At 48.5% G+C, this 22,123-nt stretch overlaps 1 protein-coding gene across 1 annotated transcript in view; it reads left to right on the plus strand.

The window, feature by feature from the left end:
- The window catches only part of LOC119391860 (fatty acid synthase), a 507,973-nt gene that overhangs the window by 86,407 nt on the left and 399,443 nt on the right, over positions 1–22,123 (plus strand). Inside the window, exons 14-15 of the mRNA XM_049415427.1 lie at positions 4,786–4,959; positions 20,885–22,106. Of these exons, the coding sequence (XP_049271384.1) occupies positions 4,786–4,959; positions 20,885–22,106 (1,396 nt within the window). The remainder of the gene's footprint in view (positions 1–4,785; positions 4,960–20,884; positions 22,107–22,123) is intronic.

The raw sequence follows: 22,123 nt of genomic DNA on the forward strand, positions 1-22,123 counted from the left end.
TAGCGAAAGCGAACCGGCTAACAGTTTCGCCTTATATGCTTCCACGTCTACTTCCTTTTTTCTAATCACGTTGCCCGTTTCACTTAGTGTAGGGTACCAAACGAGACGCGCGCCTCCTTGACCTTCCTGCCTTTCCTTCCTCCTTCTAATGCTCCACTTCAGTATCCTGCATATTCCTGTACATATTCGCCCAACGTATGTACTTGTTCTACGTACATCGTTGCTTAGCTACTTGTGTAGGCCTATACAGGGTGTTTTTTTAGAAAATACAATTTTTTTATAAAGGTTCTATGAGAGTCAGGCTCCTGTCGTTTTCGCACATGAACTCCTGTGTCGAAGCGGAAATACTTTCCCGCAGCGAAAAGGACGTTGACGAGACTAATTACCACAAACTCGTTAATTAACTCTTTAATTATTGACTTGAGGGCAGGTGCTTATGTTACAAAGTTATTGTGCGTGCCAATTTATGGCACAGCTATTTTTTCAGAAATCACAAAAGTTAGGCGCAGTTAGAGATATTCATCATCGAATTTCAAGGGCCAAATCAAAACCGATCGCACCCTGCGCGCACAAAGCGCGGCGGAACAGCGGAATGACACGTGACAGGGAACTAATGAAATTTCAATGAAGGTGTGCCAAACCAGAATCTGATCAGAAAAATCAGCAAGCATTCTAAAATACACTAGTAGACAGCTTAATGTTTGCGTGCGATCGGTGGCGCCTATCTGTTTTTTTTTCTTAAACTATAAAGAGCGTGAGAAACTATTTTGCCTGTCAGCAAGAAGAAGCACCACAGTGGTCCCCACTGAGTTTTATGCTTCCCAGAAAAAGAAAAGGTTTATATTGTGGCTTTCTTGTGCACAATTAGAAAGAAACATATAAGCATTAAACACTACGCGCAAACGTAAGGTGATGCGCGGGTACACGTGAGATGACTTGCAGGTTTTCACGGGAACGTACGGCCGCGGTGCGCCGTCATTCAAATTTCCTCACTCCCATGTGACGGGTAGTTCCGGTTTGGCGTAGCAGAATGGTCGCGCTTCGTGCGCGCCGGGTTTTGATTTCGATTATGAATATCCCGAACTACTTGCAACATTTGCGATTTCTAAAAAAAAATGATATGCCACAAATTGGCACGCACTAAAGCTTTGTAATATAAACACCTGCCCTGAAGTCAATAATTAAAAAGTTAATGAACGAGTTTGTGTGAATTAGTCGCAACAATGTCATTTTAACTGGGGCAAAGTATTTCCGCAACATCGTGGAGTTCATGTGCGAAAACTGCAGGAGCTTTACTGTCATAGGATTTTTATAAAACTTCTGTACATTCTAAAAAAAAAACACCCTGAATATATCGCTCTCCTCGCTGATGTGTTTATACTTTAAATAGTTCCGTCTTATTGAATGAGTGATGAGGGCGGCTTGAAAAGACAAGTGCTTACGCCGTGAATCGATGTTCCGTGCCCAGTGCCACCTACCTAGGACGAGACCTCATCTGCGTTTTATCGACGAGCCCTCAACGATGTTGTCGACGAGCTTAACGAGCTTAGCGACGAATTTATCCACGAGCCCTACAGCGAGCTCTCTTCTGGTTGTTGTCATGTGCCTGTAATAGAACAGTGTTCATTCGACTGGAGAAAGAGGGGACATAATGGTGGGCACTGCACCACTGATCCTCACACGGCGGTGGGAGTGAGTCAATCGCGGTGCTGCCGGAAAATTCGGCGCTTCTAATTCGACGCAGCCGATTCTGGCCATGAGTTCGCAAAGCTTGCAGACTTGCAAAACTGTTGGGAATGCATGAGTACCTGCCATCAAACTGCTCTGTTTCTCCGTCTCAGGAAGGTATACCTGACAGTACCGGCCTCCACATTGTCTACGATGGGAATGTGGGTTTAGGCAGCTAGCACCCTTACGTTGGTCGGCCATTACGCAAGGGTCTTTCCGACTAACTTCCGCCGCCCGTGCTGCAGGAATCAAACGGGAACCAAACAACGAACGATGTTCTCAGAACACATTCACAGTGAAAACACACTCCTTCCTGGCTTGCCAACCGTGCAAAATATCACGTACAATCTCACACTTGTGGCCCAATTCGCGGTGCCTGATGCACAGTTTTTTTGCTTGCACATCGTTGTCGTAGGAGACTTGCGCCGTCGGAAGTGTTCCACCATGTTCTCGCCATTATGTCAGAGTGGCCGGAGCCGACGCCATTACAGGACATTACTGCCAAGAGAGTCGCTTCGATGGTTGTTCCTACATGCATAGTCTGCTTTCGCATTTTCACTCGGTCACCACAGCGGGCGCATGTTTAGTTCGAACGATCCCACCTTATCAGCAACCACGTTACAATATCCTTTTACTCATTTTACGATCTACCACCCGGAAAGCAATGACTTCGTAGAGCACTTTCACCGCCAACTTAGGCTTCACTCAAGGCTGACAAAGATCCTAATCTGCGGATAACAACCATACGCGTGGCCGTTCTTGCGTTTGGCTGGCTTAGCTTTTATTTATCTCTCCAGGTCGCTTGCCAAAGTCCTGTACGGCATGGTATTAGGTGTACTCGCCAAATTTCTCTTATTGACAACTATACTTACTTCTCTCCACGAGGAGTATGCAACATATATAACAAAGAGCAACATCGGCCACAGTTTGTGAGCTTACAACACTCTTTATAATGCCCTAATCTCTGAGGTTCCGTCTACGTGTTTCTCAAGGTAGAGTCTTTCAATACATTTCACGTCACGACACCCCACCGTCAAGCTATTGGAGGGATTCATCCGCTGCTAAAAGTTGCCGCGACACGCCTGCACTGCGGCACATATGGCACCGTGTGCGTACTGGAACTCGTATGGGATGTGAGATGAGCTGATAGATGTGATGCGTTCTGTGTAGGTGCTGCGCTATTTTTACAGCGAAGTTGTCCAGTGGTAGGATCACAGATTACTGATGTAGAGAATATTTAGTGTGGCAACACGTTTAACAGAGCCACCTCGTTGTGTCGGAGCCCGCAGACTCGTGATATTGCAGACGCTTTGAATATAATGTCGGGGACTTAATTGTTTATATAAAAGCTTATTATTTCTGCAATTTAATGCGCTTGTCTATCATCATGTTTTCATGCCATCTTAAGAAGAGGCGGCGTCCGCGTCAACGACTTCTACCAAATATGGCGCTCACCTGGACAAATGGTATAACCGCCCTGCTCTCGGCGGCAATGACTTCGAGGTACCCTAATTTAGACATACAGGCCGCGCACACTCATGGCGTCGTATGAAGCGCCGGGTTGCCAGCGTTTTTGAAACGTGGGATTGCAAAAAGCGTGCACTACATTGTGCGCAACGGAAAGTTTTTGCTTCTTCATCACATGACCTAGCTCACACTGGCAGCCAGGTGAGCTCGTCTGCGCTAGTACGCGCGCTGCGTTTGGCGTAGCCGCCTTTATTAAGACGTCATAGTCTTTCTCGAATATGTTTGGTCAACCAATCGCGTTGGTCTGCTGTATCGTGACGTAAAAGATTCGCGGTAGCGTCGTGTTCAGTTGCACTACGACTCGACATGGGTCGCACGCCTGGAGCGGTGGCAGTATGAGGAGCATCTCCGTCGAGCCGATGCCGCCGACGATGATCGGGCAACTGAAGCCAACGAACGCGCGACGCCTGGCCGTCGGTGCGCATCCACAGCGTCTTTCCTCTTCACAAACAGTTGGAAGGGCTAGCTGAAGTGTTGATGTAAAGTGAAAATAAGAGAAAGAGAGGAAGACGCATTCCACCAAGTAATGAGGAGTAACGCAGGAAATGGAAGCCGGCCATCCTTTAAACTTTGAACCGAAGACAATTCGACGCCTCGGGCATCATCACTGGCTACGCTTTGAATATAAATGGTGGGGCCGTGTAGCTGGAGCATGAGAAGCCGACGGTGATGCCAAAGTGCGGCCAACAATTTTAGGAGGTCTTCCAACGTATTTCACGAAGCTCACACCTCGGTCCCGCTCATCACCATACATTGAAAGCGTGAGCATAGGCGTGCGCACGGGAGGGGGCCCAGGGGAGGGGGGGGGGGCGGCCGTCCCACCGAGTAACCCAGGAGGGGGTGCGAAATCTGCCGCATCATTGACCCCCTAGTCACCTAAGAAGGGGTGGTGGCTCAAAATCTGCCTCGTACATTGACGCATTCATAGAAGTCTTCGCGCTATGAAAATTGTCTGTTTACAATACAATTTCAACTGTGGATTGTAGTTGTGCATTTTGTTTTCTTATGACATTGTTTTGATGAGTTAGTCAAGGTCAGGAGCAAAAATGGTTAGCTCCTGGGCTTCATATAGCACCCCAATTCTTTGCTCCTGCATTTATTTCATCGCCTTTCGGATGAAACTGACTTTTTGAGACCGATGCAACTGTAGGAAGAATTTGACGCGTATCACCATGAGCACGAGCTACCTGTATAATAAGAAAAACCGCGCATACACTTTGCTCTTATATTGTGGGCTCTTAGTTGACACTTACGTTGTGCACTGTACACCTGATGACATTAGGGTCACATGTGTGTGTTCTCCAACACATGACATTGAGTAAGGTCACCTAATACTATGGCGTAAATATCCGTGTGCTTATAGCTTATGCGTGACTTTATTTCCGAAATTGCTAACCACTGCCAAAACTATTAAAGAAGTACACACACATACCCTCTCAAAGATGTTTTGTTACATTGCAAAGCGCATGTGAGGCACATCGTTCGCATCTTATTCCCACATTAGCTAACGTGCCTGATCTTTCGTTTCAGAGCTATGTGGCAAGCTGAAGTGGAGTGGAAACTGGGTGGCATTCATTGATACCATGCTCCAAATGACCGTCCTTTGCAGTACAAAGCGAAACTTCAAGCTACCCGCTAAGATTCAATCGTGCTGCATTAACCCCATGGTCCATGCCGACTATGTTGAGAAAGCTCAAGAAAGCGGCGAGTATTGAAATTTCTAAATGTAGCCTATTTGTAATATGATTGTCGCGAATAGAAAGCCTTGTAGCACTTCCCTCATTGGTAGTAAGTGAAAAAAAATTCAGTTACAGAGTACTCGACTCTGGTTTATTACGCACTTGTGTGAGCGCGAGACCTGATGTCAAGTAGAAAGGCACCAACCGCACACACTTCCTAGAACGTCGCAAGAATCATGGACATTCTACTTCAACACTGCACCTTTCTCAAAGAATTACGAAAAAAGAAAACAGGACCGGCGCAGGTGCTCGCAATCAGGACAGGGACCGGCGACTGAAGTGAGAACGGCACCGATGGCTATATTAGCTTCTGCTGTTATTCGCTATCACGGACATAAACGAAAGTTGAGGTTCTATTTGTTACAGTAAGCAACTTTCCTTGCTACTGTAACCTTTCAGGCTTCCTTGCTACAGCAACCTTTCTTGCCAACCTTTTACACAGACAGACAGACAACGAACTTTATTGGATCCTGAGGAGTTACGACCCCCTAACGGGAGGCCGTTGTAACTGCTGGCCGCGCCCACGTAGAGGACAGAACGCCGTGACGCTCCGCCCTTTCCTGGGCCCTCTGGATAGCCTGGGCTTGCTGTCGGAGTGCCGTGCTTCTGATGGCCTCCTCCCATTCGGCTTCGCTGGAGAGAAGGGTTTGAGGCAACGCGGGACATCGCCAGAGCATGTGAGCCATGGAGCAAAAGGTTTCACTGCAGTCGAGGCAACCGGGGTCAACGTCCGAGTACATCTTACTGAGAATGCCCCGCGACGGGAAAGACCCCGTCTGCAACATTCTCAGAGTAGCTGACTGAGCTCTGCTGAGCTTCGGGTGAGGAAGAGGATAGACTCTCCTGCCAAGTTGGTAATGCTTTGTTACCTCATTAAATGTCAGAAGTGGATCATTCTGCTGAATCTCTTCCTGCCCCTCCGGAGCCTCCAGACCGCCGCGGCGCGTGAGTTCTCGCGCACGATCGTGGGCCAGCTCGTTGAGGTTTGGGAAGCCCTCGAGAACGTTCTTCCCCATGTGTGCAGGAAACCAAGTGATAAAATGAGAGCCGGGACAAGCCCTCTTCTCTAGAATGGAGGCCGCCTCTCGAGCGAGTTGCCCGATTCGAAAGCTCTGATTGCCTCCCTCGAGTCGGTGTAAATGTAGGAACGCTCTGGGCCAGACAAGGCCAACGCTACCGCAATTTGCTCCGCTATACCCGGGGTGGCCGCCCGTCTATAACCGACAATCCCCGCCCGTCTATAACCGACAACGCGAACATTCTCCTGTTCCCGTACTGCGCTGCATCGACAAAGACGGCGGAGTCCATGTCATCTTTAACTCTCCTCAAGATGGCTCGTGCACGGGCTTTACGTCTACCCTCGTTATACTGCGGATGTACGTTTCGCGGGAAGGGCCCCACCATGTAGGTCGCCCTCGTTTCCCTACTCAGTGTTGTCCGCCGTTCCTCCATGATCCTAGAAGCCATGCCAACCTCGTCAAGGATTCTCCTGCCAGCCTTTGTTGACGATAGCCTAACCACCTGGGCAGTGACCTGCGCCTCTATTATCTCGTCTATGTTATTGTGCATCCCGAGTTGATCTAGCCTGTCGGAGCTCGTGAAAATAGGCAAGCCTAGGACTTTCTTGATGCTCTTGCGCATGAGCGTATTTAACTTCCTTTTCTCTGTTTTAGTCCATATTAGAGCTGACGCCACATAATTAATATGGCTCATAAGAAACGCGTGGTACATCCTAAGGAGGTTGTCCTCACTTAACCCCTTCTTGCGGTTGGACACCCTAGCGATTAACCTTAGCATATTCTCTGTCTTGGCTGTAACGTGGGCAATTGTTTTGGCATTACAGCCCCTCGCGTCTATGAGCAGCCCTAGGATTTTGACTGAGTCGACTCTAGGAATTTTCTGTCCACTCGCATATAATGCCACGGGGAGCTGGTTTAAAGGTGTTAGACCTCTAACTCCTTGCCTTGCCGGTCTGTAAAGTAACAGCTCCGACTTACTCGGAGACAGCTTGAGACCCGTGTCCGCGAGGTAGGTCTCCGTCTCGTCCAAGGCCGCTTGTAAAGCTTGCTCGATGTCCGCTAGGGAACCCCCTGGGCACCAAATCGTGATGTCATCCGCGTAAAGTGCGTGACCTATGCCCCGGAGGCCACCCAGCCTGTCTGAAAGACCCTTCATGACTATGTTGAAGAGCAACGGTGAGATAACTGAACCCTGGGGGGTACCCCGAGGTCCCAATTTGTATTCGCTCGACCGAATCTGCTCCGCTTGAATAGTAGCAGTTCTGTTCATGAGGAACGACCTGACAAAGGCCTGGAATTTGACTCCCAGGCCCATGCCCGCCGTGGCCTGCAGTATGTATCGATGGAACACTGTGTCAAACGCCTTAGTGAGATCCAGGGCTAGAATCCCCCTTACGTCCCGAGTGCCGCTATCAAAGATTTGCTTCTTCAGCATTAGCATGACATCTTGCGTAGATAGCCCGTGCCGGAAACCCATCATATTATGTGGAAAGAGGCCCATACGCTCTATATACCCGGAAACCCTGTTCAAAATCGCGTGTTCTGCTACCTTGCCTATGCACGAAGTTAGCGATATCGGTCTCATGTTGTCCAAATCAAGGGGTTTTCCAGGTTTTGGAATCAGTATCACCGAGGCCGCTTTCCATTCGTCAGGCACATCTCCTTCCTCCCATACTCTGTTGATCTCCTCAGTTAGTAGTTCCACTGCCTTATCGTCCAAGTTCCGTAATAGTCTGTTAGAAACCTTATCCGGCCCCGGAGCCGATCTGCTATTTAAATTGTGCAGCACCACCCTTATCTCCGATTCGGTGAAGGGCGCGTCCAGATCCTCCACCGTCGCGCACTCGATCTGCGGATAATCCTCGTCCTGCGTCGGCCCTATGGGGAGGTATTTATCCGCGACCGCATTCAAAAACGATTGTTCAGTACCTCCCTCCTGCTTGTGCCTGTGGATGACTTTACTGAGTGTTTGCCTTTGATTCCCCTTAGTCTGCGCGTCACCCAGGAGGTGTTTTAAGAGGTTCCACTTCCCTCCTGTGCGCATGGACCCGTCTACTGCCGCGCATACCTCGTCCCACTGTAGCCTATTGAGCTCCACGCAATATCTCTCTATCTCTCCATTAAGCTCAGCAACCTTTTTTCTTAGCCTGCGGTTTAGCCGTTGTGTTTTCCACCTCGTCAGAATCGAGGATTTGGCCTCCAACAGGTGCGCTAGGTGGGGGTCCATCCTTGGGACTTCCGCTTCCGTTTGTACTACCTTAGTAGCCCTCTCTACATCCTCCTTGAGCGAGGCGATGACCTCGCTGAACGAGGAATATGTGTCCGTGCGCTCCTTTCTAATTGTCCTAAACTGGTCCCAGTCCGTGACTCTAAATACCCTTGTCGGTTTGGCGTCGACCTGTAAAGTTACCGCTGCTATGCAGTGGTCACTGCCCAGGTTCTCCTGTTTATTGGCCCACGTGACGTTACCTACGTTCCTCACACATGCCAAGTCAGGCGTTGTGTCTCGAGCAACCGACGTGCCCAGCCTAGTGGGGAACCCTGGGTCCGTGATTACAGTAAACGCGAGATCATCCAGGATCCTCACCAGATTCTCTCCTTTTACCGTCTGTCTCGCATAGCCCCATGCATTATGAGGGGCGTTAAAGTCCCCGGCAACTATCAGTGGAGAGCGCTTGGCTATCGACGTCGCCTTCCTAAGGAGACAGTTAAACGTCTGTCTATGGTCCGACGGCGGGCTATACACATTAAGTACAAACACGCTCTGCTTGAGCCGTCCGTGCGGTATAACCTCCACGAAAAGGGCCTCCATTTTACCCCGTCCGGATTGGATTTGGTGTTCAATGTAGGCTAACTTTTGCTGATCATCGTGGCTAGTCCTCTTCCTCCCTCGTTCCTGACCGACACAGTTTTAAAGCCAGGGAGGGTAGGGACATCACATAGTGTCTCCTGTAATAACAATAACTGCGGCTTTTCCACCTGAATCTCCAAAAATTGCCGCAGTGGAGCCTTGCGCCTTTGAAAACTAGCGCAGTTCCACTGCCAGATTACCAGCTCTTTGTGATCGCCCTCCATGATGCTACATAACCATGCCTTGCTCCGCACCCGGAGCATCCTCGGAGTGATTCGTTGTCTTGCTCTGCGTTCGGACCTTGGCTTTGGCCCTAATCGCCGCCTTTTCCTCCAGTACCGTTACTCTTTGCAACAAAAGCTTTACACTTTCCTGATTTTCTCTACTTATCCTGAGTAGTTCCTCCAACATCTTCTTTTGCTGAGCCTCTCCCTCAGATGCTGTTATGCTTTTCGTTATGCCGTCACGCGTTCGCTGAAACTATCATTATCATATGCATGGCCTCTGCCTTTCTAACGCGTGCAGCGCAATAACTCGGCCGGCGCGTGCTCGCTTCGTCCACTTCTTCATCTTCTGCTTCACTCCCCCGAACATCGGCACCCGGCGCGTGCTCTCCCACTGCGCCAAGTTGTCCGACGTTGGATACAATAACTCGGATGGGCGAGAAAACGAGTACACAGAAAGAGAAAGAAAGAGAATAATTCTTGGCGAAAAAAATGTCTTTAGGAGGCAGGATTCGAAACTGCGTGCCCATGATTCGAAGGAGAGCATCGTAACCACTCGGCTATCCAGGCAGGCTAGAAGAGCAAGAGATAGCCTTGTATTGTATAGTATAGTGTAGCAAGGGAGTGGGGAAGGAAAGTGAATGTTAGGAGGGTGACGTGAGGGTGAAAATCGGGGGAAAGTAAAGCATAGCATAGAAAGAAAAGACAAAGTGAGAAATAGAAAGAACGATATAGACAGAAAGAGAGAGAAAGAGGAAGCGAGAAATGAAAAGAGAGAGAGAAAGGGAAGAAAGAGAAAGAAAGAAAGAGCGATAAAGAGACAGAAATATATCGAGAAAAAGAAAGAAATTGAAATATACAGAGAGAAAAAAGACATAGCAAAAGTAGAGAAAACAAACAAAAGGAAAGAAAGAGATGATGAAAGAAAGAGAAAAATAAAGAGAAACGATGAACGCCAACGAGCTCAGCTCTTCCTTCAGGCTTGGCATCACTAGTACCAAGCTGCCCTTATTTTTTATAAGGCTTTGCTATTACTTTTTTTCATAATTATTGACTCGGTCAAATTATAATCGCCCACAACGTTTCCGCATACAATATATGAGAGCGCGGCGTTTATTTAGATGGCCGCGAGAGCACCAAGCCCGCATTATGCAAATCTTGACGTAGATGACATCCATTATATTGTTTTCACATTATTATCCGTAACTTATGTTGCCCGCGCTCATTCAAAGCTATACCAATTCCCATGTATATATCAAGTGAATGAAACGTTGGCGAGAGTACAGAGAGCGTGTCGTGTAATTAATGACGTACATAACAAGCATGACATGTTTTTCATTATGTGGCCTGTCATTTATACTCGTCATGCACTCATGGCATGTCTTCGAAATTTTTGTGTACATCAAAATAATTATTGGTGCACAGCGCTATGTCCTCTTTTCCGTCCTTGTTCGTTTAGTACACTAAAAAAGTCAACATGAATTAACAACACGCTCAGGCATGCGCGCTTTCATGTTAAGGAAACGGTCACAAGAGCAGCAAGACCACGTCATGTAAATCATGACGTATCTCAGTGGTACAGCATCGGACGCGTTATTAGAAGGTCCCAGGTTGGGTCCCTGCCGGCAGCAAGTTATCTTTTTGTCCACTTTACTTTTTCCACACCTAATCCTAGGTAATTCAAATAACCCCCCCCCCGTACTTTCCTTGGCATTATTGCCTGCTAGTTCTCATGAATATTGTATCTAATAAAGAAAAAACGAGCCCTTAAAGGTAAACTTCTTTCCTTCGTGCATTATATATGCATAGCATGGTTTTCATATTATGACCGGTCAAGTATCTTCTTCACATACCGATCTCGTGCCATGCAAATTTTGTTATGCGTGCAGTAAATAAAACCGTTTCTAGAGCACGAAGAACTAGGCGCATTTAGAGATAGAATGATTCGGTTAAAATTCACTTGTGTCGATAATAATACTTCGCATGCCAAGTATTTACGACAAAATTGAACCTAAGCTAGGATAAGCGGTACTACTGAGGCACTACCAAAGCCATAGACTTAGTACAGACTCTGGAGGAAAAGCTGGGCCGAAACACAGCGGACCGCAAGAACACCGCCATTGTACTACATGATGAAGCAGAATCGCGAGTTGGGCTAGTCGCAAGTTGGACTGTCAATTATTTTACGATGAACATTGCACTACCATTGAATAACAGAGAGCTGAGTCGAGTCGAAAAAACTTTATTGCAAGGGAATTCAGGCTAGTTGGTAAGCATTTATTCTAAAAAGACAGGGCGTGCAAACACGGACACAGGACAGAAGTCACACCACAAACGCCGAGTAACAACTGAAGAGACGCACAACGGCGCAAAAAAAGAAGGCACCCGAGATGTGCTGAGCAGGAACAACGCTGGTAGCAATATTTTTTGTGACGCATCGTGTTTACATGTGGGACGTAAAACTGCAATGATTTTTTATATTCCAATTACCTGCTGGCGTAAAGTGTTCGTTAGCAACATATTCACTAATGCGCAGTCTTTTAACATTTCTTATCCTAGAGAACTCGCGCCACCCAGAAACGTCTCAGACGTATTTAGTGGCACTAGACATCGCAGAATACCAGTTTTTCACGCTATTGCGACTTAAAGCGCCAATTACTTGGTGATTTCTCACTCCAAAAAACTTTACGGTGACCTAAAAGAGAAACGAATATATCTAAGTCAAATAGCAAGGCGGTTCCGTAAAGTGTTTCACCTAACCAGAACCAAATATCTAAAAAATAGTCAACCGCGACTGAATGAAAGAAATGACGAGTGGCTTACAGTCATGCGGTGTTCCTGATGGAATTTTGATATTGCGCTTAAATGGACTTTTAATTACGGTGAGCTAGGGAAAACTTTCCATATTCAATTTAGGACCAAGTTGGTGCCGACACATTGTAGAGGGCATTCCAAAACGGCCAATCCAATTTTTTTGTGACGACGTACGTGCTGCATGGTGGTTTTTTCCGCTGTTTAGGGAAAGCCGGCGAAATATGAAAAAAAGTTGCACATCATCTCCCCCTACGGGCCACCATGGTGGCATGTGAAAGCATCGCAGGTGTTGCGGATCGATTTTGCGTTTCTCTTATGTGTCTTATGAGACGGTGGTTGTCGATGCTTTTAAATTACCTCTTGCCGACGCTGACGTTTACGTTCGGCTTCCCGAGCCTTTCTCTGCTCTGCGGCGGTGGCGCTGCCGCTGCAACTAACGCCGACGTTGACGTTGTTCATGGCGTTTCAAACACCGTTGCATAGAGAGAGAGTGACGGAAGCAAAGCGAATGCGCGCTTTCGCAGCCTCGCAGCATCGAGATTCGCTTGCAGGCGTTGCCGTTTACGTTCAGCTTCGCGAGCGTCCATAGCGCCATTGCGAAGGAGAGTGCAACGGGAGCGAGCGCGCGCCGCATTATATGCGAGCGCACAGCTGTGGCGGAGAGAGAGAAACGGCAGCGGAGAAACGAAGCGGAGGCAGCGCACCTCCTCCACCCCACCTCCTCGCGCTCATGCGAGAGGAGAGGGGAGAATTGGCGGATGCGCAGTATGCATGCGGACGCCGCAGAACGGACACTGTCCCGAGTATAAGATGCTTTCGCATCTAAAAAACGGCGTGACTGGGCCGCTCATATGCTACCGTACTGCAGCGCTCTCAAGCGTGCTTCAACGTGCAAAGCAAAGCAACCCCATTCTTGCATTCTTCAGACTTCGTATTGAAGCACCACGCAAGAGAAAATTCTATAAAACGATTCTGCGGTATCAGAAATTGCGCGAAAGGCTCCGCATGCATTGTAATACGCAGAAAAGTACAGTGTTGACAAGTACAGTGTTTACAAGAATTTGTGATGGCACCGACGCAACTAAAAAAATATCGAGAAAACAAAAGGTCGGCTGCGCGTGGATGTTTGCTTGCCTGTTTTTGTCGAGACTGCGCCAGTGGCACCACGTGGCTCTTCTCCACCAACAGGGACGCGCATACCTCATCGCCTGCTTTCGCTGAAGGACTCTGGCGGAAAGATACAATGATGTCACTTTCGTTTTATCCAGGTGACTTAGTGGCAGTAGTGTCAGCTTGAGAAGCGGAGTTCAGCCATCATTTATTCTTTCGCGTCGTGTTGCTTCTAAACCAGTATCTTGTATCCCAAGATACACGATACATTATTGAATGTATCGGAAATGCAGATACAGATACATGTATCTTCGATATTGCCCAGCACTGCCCACGCGTGCCGGATTGATAGGTCCGCCTATGGCATGGACATGCGCAGCTAAGTTTTCATGCCTTCTTTCTTTTCCGCCGTTGTGCGTCTTTTCAGTTGTTAGTCGGCGTTTGTGGTGTCGTGACTTATTTCTGGTGTCCGTGTTTGCACGCCCAGTCTTTTATAAATGTACACTACCATTGTCATTGTGGCATTTGTAGTTATTTACAGATAGGCGAAAGATAGTGCTGTTCTACGGTGGAAATATTGGCTATATAAATCAAGCGCGGGATATTGTTATGATTAGAAACGTGCGGACAGTGTTTCATGTTTATTTGAAATATTTTTAGAGAAGATTCAAGGCTATTTAGGCAATTTACTGTGCGCAGGACTCGTGAAGGAGGAAGGTGCGTTTGCAGTCAAATTTGCTTGATGGCGCCACAAAATCTGCTTGAGTTCGGAATCGCGGCTGATTGCGCCTGTTGTGACTGAGTTGTGAGCCGCAGTGTTCTATCGACACGTACTTACTACTCCTTTTTAAGTGAGCTCACTTTCATTAGCTGCTATGAAATCTGAATACTACTCTCACAACTAGCATGCGCCTCAGAAAACTCGTAGCGCTCGCAGCCTAGTGTAATGGCGGCAATGGCGGTGCCTTTGCCGTCGGAGATTCTATTGCTTAGGCCTGACAGGCAGCCTTTCCTCGAGGGAGTGCGCTATCTCCGTGTGGCGAAAAGCGCCCTCTCAAGGGAATAAACCAGTCAGCGAAGCCCTCCGTCTTGATAAAGAGCAGCCGGCAGGCTGATTTGCCCTGGAGGTGTCATCTGGACGACACCCCATGTGTACCGTTTCATAAGGACGTATCACGCATTGGTTATATTGCGGTTTTCGCAAAGATAAGGGATAGAATGTATTGCCGGGGAGCCAGTTTGATTAAAGAGAAAGCGGTTGCTCGAACACGTCTGCAAAATAGAGGAGGCCGTGAGTGAGAATATTCTTTTGGCGAATGTAATATGCAATTCATAATTCAGTTACCGTGGTGTCTACGACTTCAATTGTTCGGCATTTGTGTCCTTTTGAAATATTCTTGATCGATGCAATACACTTTCTTTATTGCAGCCATGTATGCGCGGTGTTGCCAGCTAAGAAATAGGCATGCATTAAGGGCCCTGTACATGTAGCCAAATGTGACCCCTTCAAACAAACAGGTTGTTGTGGATTGGGCTTTGGATGCATTGATGCGATTCGCAGCGGCGGTGGTGCGCACATATAGCGCAGCTTTGAGTTACATATCCTCGCATTTGCGACAATAATAGTAATAGACAATAACAGCGTTCGTTCAAGCGTCATCTGCGTCGATTTTATTGTAAATTACGTTGGCCTTATAGCGTCATTGCTAAATCGGCCCGTATGCGCATGTAGGGCTAGGATTAAGGGTTTCTACACGCGTGCAGCTCCTGAAGTTTAATGTTTGACGAAAGTCCGTCTGGTCGGGATGATACATGGTGAATGTAAAAAAACCGGAGGCACTGCGCCGACCCAAGTCACAATTAAAACACACAGAAAAAGACTTTTCGGCTCCCACGCGGGAGCCTTGTTCACAAGGGAAATGAAAAACATGTGTCAAGCAGTTCGTCTTATGTACGCTTGAATATATCGCGCAGTCAGCGCGCATACACTGACGACAGATTACCATCGCTCCTGTTGAGAGGGCGTGGTGTGGTCTGTATCACGAGCGACTCAAGATGAAGAAGCCGTGACAGCCTTTTTTTCTCTAGCGAGAACACGTGCCCTCCACCACTCGATTGGTTGTCCACCTGACGCACGCTCAGCCAAAGCACTGGATTTCACATTTCATTTCTTCACGTCATAATTTCATAATTGTGCTGCTTAAGACGCCGTTAAATGTCACCAGTTTCACCAATATATACTTCGTCAAAATCGGCGCATGGGACCAGCGTACACCACTCCGGGGAACTTCACTTTGGGTAGTCTGTCCTCCACATTGACGAGTGAATGTCGCAGTTTGTCGCCTGCAACATGTACCACTTGGACATTGTAGGAACGCAGAACACGGCTTCGGGCTTCGCTTATGGAAGGGTATACGGCCTCCCCACGCGCTCTTTACCAGAGGCAGCAGAGGGCAATTGTGGACGTGCCTTTTGTATTTCAACAGCGTTCGAGAAGGAATTTCGACTAGCCACATGTTGACGATTCCAGCCGCAACAGGCTTACGTCAGCTGCGCAGTCTTCTTGTCTAGTGCAGGTTTTCTGTGCGCGTCGTAGAAGCGTAGAGGCATCTGCCCTTTTGTGAGAAGCTGGTTGCATGCTATCAAAATGCAAGTAACGCTCTGTGTGAGTCGTCTTCCTGAACACGCCAAACGTCAAAGTGGGCCCCTTCCTTTCAATGAGCACATCAAGGAATGGGAGCTTGCCTTCGACTTCTTCCTCCGCCGTGAATTGATTTGCTGCTTCGATGCTGTTCAGGTGTGAAATGAACGCCTTCACCGCTTCTCGGTGTATGATGCAGAAAATGTCATCCGCATAGCGGAAGAACACCTTCGGAGCAGGGCTGAACGAGAACAGGCCTCGACTTTCAATCGCTTCCATCGTCAAATTAGCAGCGGTCACGGATATACAAGCCCCCATAGCCGTTCCGTGACCATGTTTGTACAACTTCTTTTCGAAAGTAAAAGACATATTCGACAAGCAGAGCCGTAAAAGCCGAACTAGGCCCGGTACATCGACAGGCGATATGTCCGCTAGATTTGCATCCGATCCCAGAGCGGTCTTGCACAGATCCACAGCCGGTTCTGTTGGCACAATCGTAAAAAGCGATTTCTCGTCAAAGGACACTAAAACATCATCTTAAGCAAGGACGACGTAATGGACTTTGTCCGTTAGGTCGTAGGAGTTCCGGATGTGGGTGCCACGGTGTACTACAAGGGGCGAAATGACACGATGAAAAAGTCCTGATAGCTTGTGCAGGGGGGAGGGCGTAAAATTCACAATTGGGCGCTTGGGGACGCCTGGCTTGTGGACTTTGGGCAGGCCGTACAAAGCCGGTGCTGAAGCGTTGTGAGAAAGTAATGTGAATTGCACCGACTTGCGTTCAGGGGGAAGCGCACAGATGACAACTTACAACAGCCTTTGGAAATCTTCTTGCACCTTGGGCGTTGGTCCCGGTCAAGTGGCATGTACAGTAGAGAACAAAAGTTTACGGACCACGCGAGCACGTGGCCAAGAGCCTCTTCGCGACATTTCCGCTACGTAAGCGGCGATCGACAGCAGCGCTGCACCCAAGACGCGTCCATCCCTTCATCAAAAGGCTGGCTACATTCCCCACTGGGCATGAAGATTATTCACCTTTCACTATTAGATGCGAAGCATCTTATGTGCGAGCTTGATCCGGTGGCGTCCGCGCTCCACTGCGTGTCCCCTTTCCCTCTCTCTCCTCTCCTACGCCCCCCCCCCCTCTCGCGCCCTTTATTTTCTCCTGCGCAACGCCGCGTTGAGCGCCAGCGCATGCGCGTCCCCTCCCCTTCTCTCTCTTCTCCTACGGACCCTCCCCTCTCGCGCACTTCATTCTCTCCTGCGACGAGTAGGCAGCAGTGATGCCTCCGGCGTCTTGACGTGGCACGAGCGGCCGATGACCGCCTCTGCTTCTGTGGCTCTAGACGCGGGGCTCGTGCTCTTCTACCCTCACTGAAGAATCCCACGACGACACCAATGGCATGGACTGCAGAGAGGCAAACGCACATGATCTTGCGACATTGCGGTAGTCGAATACCTCGGACGCCGGAATTTCCATGCAGTTGGAGTTGGATGGAGACTGGAAGACAGTGCTGATTCTACGCCACAGGAAGGCACACGCTCAAGAACGCAAGAAAAAATTACACCATCTCCCGCTCAAGCAAACCATCTCTCCGCTGCTTCGGATGCACACACGGTTCCCTTTAGCGGGAGATGGTGTAATTTTTTGTACATACCGCTCTTTTGATATCTCTTATGCAGCCGACTAAATAAACCTCTGCTCTCTATCGTACCGCCTTCTCCTCTGCAAAAGGTGGGCTAAGGGGACCGGCGGCAGGGTCAGCTACCGCCTACGAGACGCCCCGGACGCGAGTCGTAACAACTTGTGGCAGCAGTGGGATGCTGCTAACCCCGACACATAAGAATATCTACCCAATCGCACAGCGTTCGAAGCAAGTAAAGTAGAAGCGTAATGCTCATACCGCAGATCATGGAGGAAGGAAAAACTAAGGAGAGGCCCTATCGTATCCCAATGCATTGCTAAAAGTGTGGCGGAAGTGACGTCAGATTTATGGGGCAAACAAACCGATATGGGGCAAACGAAACAGCAGACGCCCCGCGGCGTGCTCTCCGCGGTGGTTCGCTTTTGCTCGGATTTGTAGTCCCGGCGTAAACTTAGTTCGTATTGTGCGGTTCGCACGCAATAAAATGTTGCAAGCAGACGTTTACCAGGCTGTTCGTGCGTGGCAGGCCCGAGCGCAGCGTGCTGAAGTTCTTCGTGGAGCATTTTTGTGCAACAGTACAGAAAGTACCGGTACGTGCCGTAATCAAAAACATTCAGCCCCTGCCTCATCGTATTCGAACTCACCTAGCAGTGACTTACGCGTTCTGTTGGGCGTTAGGCCTTTCTTTTCCTTTCTTGTAGTCCGATTTCCAGATCTATTGCCCGATTCGCGGTCCTTTGCTCGTGTATATGGAGTGAGCGCAGTAGCTATTCGACGTAACTTCACGTCGAAAAGAAGACACCGCTGTATTGTGTAGGCGATCGTGCACGTAAAGTTTGTAATTCCAGTGCACACACAACACAAGCACGCAGCGAGCGCACACCGCACAATACATACATCACGTAGTCCGATAACAACAACAAAAATTTATTGCCCTTTCGTTTGAACGACACAGCCTCTAAAACGTACGATGCCTTCAGCGCATGGCATGTACGGCGCGTCAGACGCCAAAAACAAAATTTCACGTGTGTTCCGAGTTTACACAACGAGTAAGAGGCAACAGAGCGCACATCCAAGAGCTCCGCATGCAAATACCATGCCTGAGTGATCAGTAATGAAGCAAACGTATGCCTACACATGAAAAGTGACACCCGGTACTGTTCGCAGTGCACGCGATTTGCACAGGGTATACGGAACAGCTGGGCATTGCGTAGCTTTCCTAACGAACACACAGAAGGAGCAGCACGCGTGAATCGACTACGCCGCTTGCATGGCGAAAATCAAACAACAAAAAAGACTGCAAAAGTTTCGCAACTGGCTCGATGCGCGCATGCGCTTGCAAACAACGCGGCGGAAATCGCGAAATGTTTCGCTGCTCCTTCGCTAGGAGGCAATGTGGGCGTTTGCGATGCGGAGGCTTCACGAATGTGACGTCAGGGCCTCTCCTTAGTTTTTCCTTCCTCCATGCCGCAGATAAGCTCTTTGCGTGAAAACAACGGACTAAAAATGTTCTGCGCAGCAGTAGAAAATTGATATACAAGTGAATAACAAGAAGTCCCGTTTCCGGCCTAGCGCTGCGTCCACGGTAGATGGCGCACCGCTAGGTGGCGCGGACAGGCAGTTTGGAACGCGCTCCTGGTCCGTAAACGTTTGTGGTTGACTGTACGTGTTCGTATCCTCTAACAGCGTCAAAATTCCCGCGAGCAGTCGGCTCCTTTAACAGAACAGTCTCGTTCCCCTTGTCGGCGGGAAGGATCACGACCTCACGGTTGCCGCGAAGCCTCCTGACCGCTTGACGCTCTTCTGAGGATGGGGAAGACGACGGGGGCGCCCGTAGTCTTGAAAGAATAGACACCATACGCGTGCGGGCAACATCACAGCCATGTGCTGCCTCTGGTAAAAAGCGTGCGGGGATACCGTATATCCCTTCCATAAGCGAAGCCCTAATCCGTGTTCTGCGTTCCTACAACGTCCAAGTGGTACATGTTGCCGACCAGAAACTGAGACAATCACGCGTAAATGTGAAGGACAGACTACCCAAAGTGAAGTTCCCCGGTGTGGTGTACGCTGGTCCCATGCGCGGATTGTGACGACGTATATATTGGTGAAACCGGTGACTTTGAACGGCGCCTCAAAACACAATTATGACGTGAAGAAAGGAAATGTGAAATCTAGTGCTTCGGCTGAACATGCGTCAGATGGACACGCAATCGACTGCGGGAGGGCACGTGTTCTTTCTAGAGAAAAAGGACTGTCACGGCGTCTTCACCTTGAGTCGCTCGTGATAGAGGCCACACCGCGCATTCTCAACAGGAGCGATGGTAATCTGCCATCACTGTATGCGCGCTGCTTGTGTGATATATTCAAACGTACATAAAGCGAACTGTTTGACACATGTTTTTTTATTTCACTTGTGAGCAAGGCTCCCGTGTGGGAACCGAGACGTCTTTTTCTGCGTGTTCTAATTTTCACATTGGTCGGCGCAGCGCCTCGTGGTTTTTTGCCTTCCCCATGCAACTGCTGCACGCCCCCGAGTAAAATAATCAGGCGATTTCGCGCAATGTCAAGTATGGACATTATCGGAAACCAAGAAACAAGCCACAGGCGAAATGGATAAACATTTGATGGATAAACTCTATAGACCCATTTTTTCTGACATCCCGTGCACGTGCTCGAAATGGAAAGTACCGATCTCGCGCACGCATTGCGCTTCATCGGGGAAGTGAACAATATCATTGACCTCATCTCTGTTGACAATTATGTTATATGTATCAAGCGTAATTTACGTTAAGCTGAAAATAATATGGACGCAGAATGAAAACTGTTCTAATCCTCGCTTTACAACTCAGCGTTTCGGACCTTGTGCCTGGCAACCGGTAAAGGTTTACGGGTTGTTTTCGGTCACTTCGAGTTCTGGGCGCTGCGCTGATAGTGCACAACGAAGTAGTATTACGTGCCTACGGCTCCAGAAATTTCGACCAACTGGGGTTCTTTAACGTGCACCTAAATCTAAGTACACAGGCCTCCAACATTTTCGCCTCCATTGAAAATGCAGCCGCCGCGGCCGAGATTCGATTCCGCGACCTTCGGGTCAGCAGTCGAGCGCAATAACCACTAGACCACCGTGGCGGGGCCGGTTGTCTGGTGCGTTAGTTCCTAGTTGATAGCAGCACAGCGTCGAAGTCTTTTTTATTTTCTTATGTATCTCCTGAGCGCTCCACTGATGACAATGCCATAGCAACGTTCATGACGTTTTATTGTGCTTTGCCTATTGTGCTTAAAAAGCAGTTGTCCGTTAGTTGTCACAATATATCTATTATAAGACATCCAGTGAAAGAGTAACCCGTGGGGTGTCGCTGCATCCTAATATCCCTTGCGACTCCTTCAATGCCGCTGATTCGTACGTCGTTTATAAGCAGTCACCAATTGCAGATGCAATGATTGGTATAATTATCGCGACAGTCATGGCGGTTTAGCTTCTTTTCACGCAATCTACCGCTGTCTAGTCTAATGCGCGTGCCATAATCTCAAGCTGAAAGTGCAACGAACGTAACTATTCGGCACATTTTTTTTTTTTTTTTGCAGGCATGGAAGTTGTGTACAACGAGTGCCTCAACGTGATTCAAGCTGGAGGCGTAACTGTGAAAGGCTTTAACACAAGCACTCCAACAATGCGCATCATAGATCATACACTGAATATTAACGAGTACAACTTTGTGCCATACATAGACAGCGACGTTGCTCAGGAGGAGAGACAAGCTCTCATTCAAGAGTACATTGACATCTGCAATCGTACCGGTGAACGTGTGCTGAAGAAGCTCAGTAGCATTGATTGCAGCGCAGTAGACACTGTAGAGCAGAATAGCCATCGGCAAGAAAAATATTTTCGAGGGGTTCTCGATAATAATGCCGAAAACTATAGCCTTCTAAATGTCCTCGGTAGGGTCGTTGAGCAGATCGAAATAGCGCCTTCGTCATTGGAAGACTTCATGAAATCACTTATGGACGCGCACAAAAAAGAACTTGACAGTGACATGATTACGACGGCGCTTTTTCAAGAGAACCCCTTGAGGCACATCCTTGACGTTGTTGTGGAGAACACCAGCCTACAAACGCTACAAGTTCTCGAAATTGCTTCGCCAGGCACTCAATGGATTTTGGCGCCGCAACTTTCCTCATTCTTGGTCATGAGCAATATGTTACTCAATATCGACTACACTGTTGCTCAGCATCCTATGGATAACCTGCTGCCAGAAAATTTACCAAAAAATGCAAAAATTGTAAAGTGGGATCCTTTGTTTGACACCAAACATCTTCCTGAAGCTAATTTGATCGTGTCCTGCTTCGGTCCCTGGAGTTCATACAGCCCCGATATTCTAGCTTACAAGCTCTCAAAGCTGTGCAAAGAACAAGGATTCGTGCTTATATCACACCGCACTGCTGTGACTCCAGCTGAGAGAGTCATATCGACAATCACAAAGCATGAATTTGCAGTCCACACCATCGAGGGCATGGAAATGTTGTTGCGGTCTCATGGCTTCCAGCTGGTGGGCCGAAAGTCAAACAATGTTTCTGCACTACTCCTGCTTAGAAAGACGGCCGTGACCGTTGGAGCAGCTAAGACGCTACTTGTCAGGGTAAACAATTCTACATATGACTGGGTCGAGGTACTTAAGGCGAAGGCTTTAGAAGTGGAACAAAAGCCCCCCGGCCATAACCTCTGGCTACTCGCCGAAGACTGCGGCATCAGTGGTGTGGTTGGCTTGACAAACTGCCTTCGGTTGGAGACTGGCGGAAGCCACATTAGGTAAGTATCAAAAATAG

This window comes from Rhipicephalus sanguineus, chromosome 4 (assembly GCF_013339695.2).
Source record: "Rhipicephalus sanguineus isolate Rsan-2018 chromosome 4, BIME_Rsan_1.4, whole genome shotgun sequence".
NCBI classification, from domain to species: domain Eukaryota; kingdom Metazoa; phylum Arthropoda; class Arachnida; order Ixodida; family Ixodidae; genus Rhipicephalus; species Rhipicephalus sanguineus.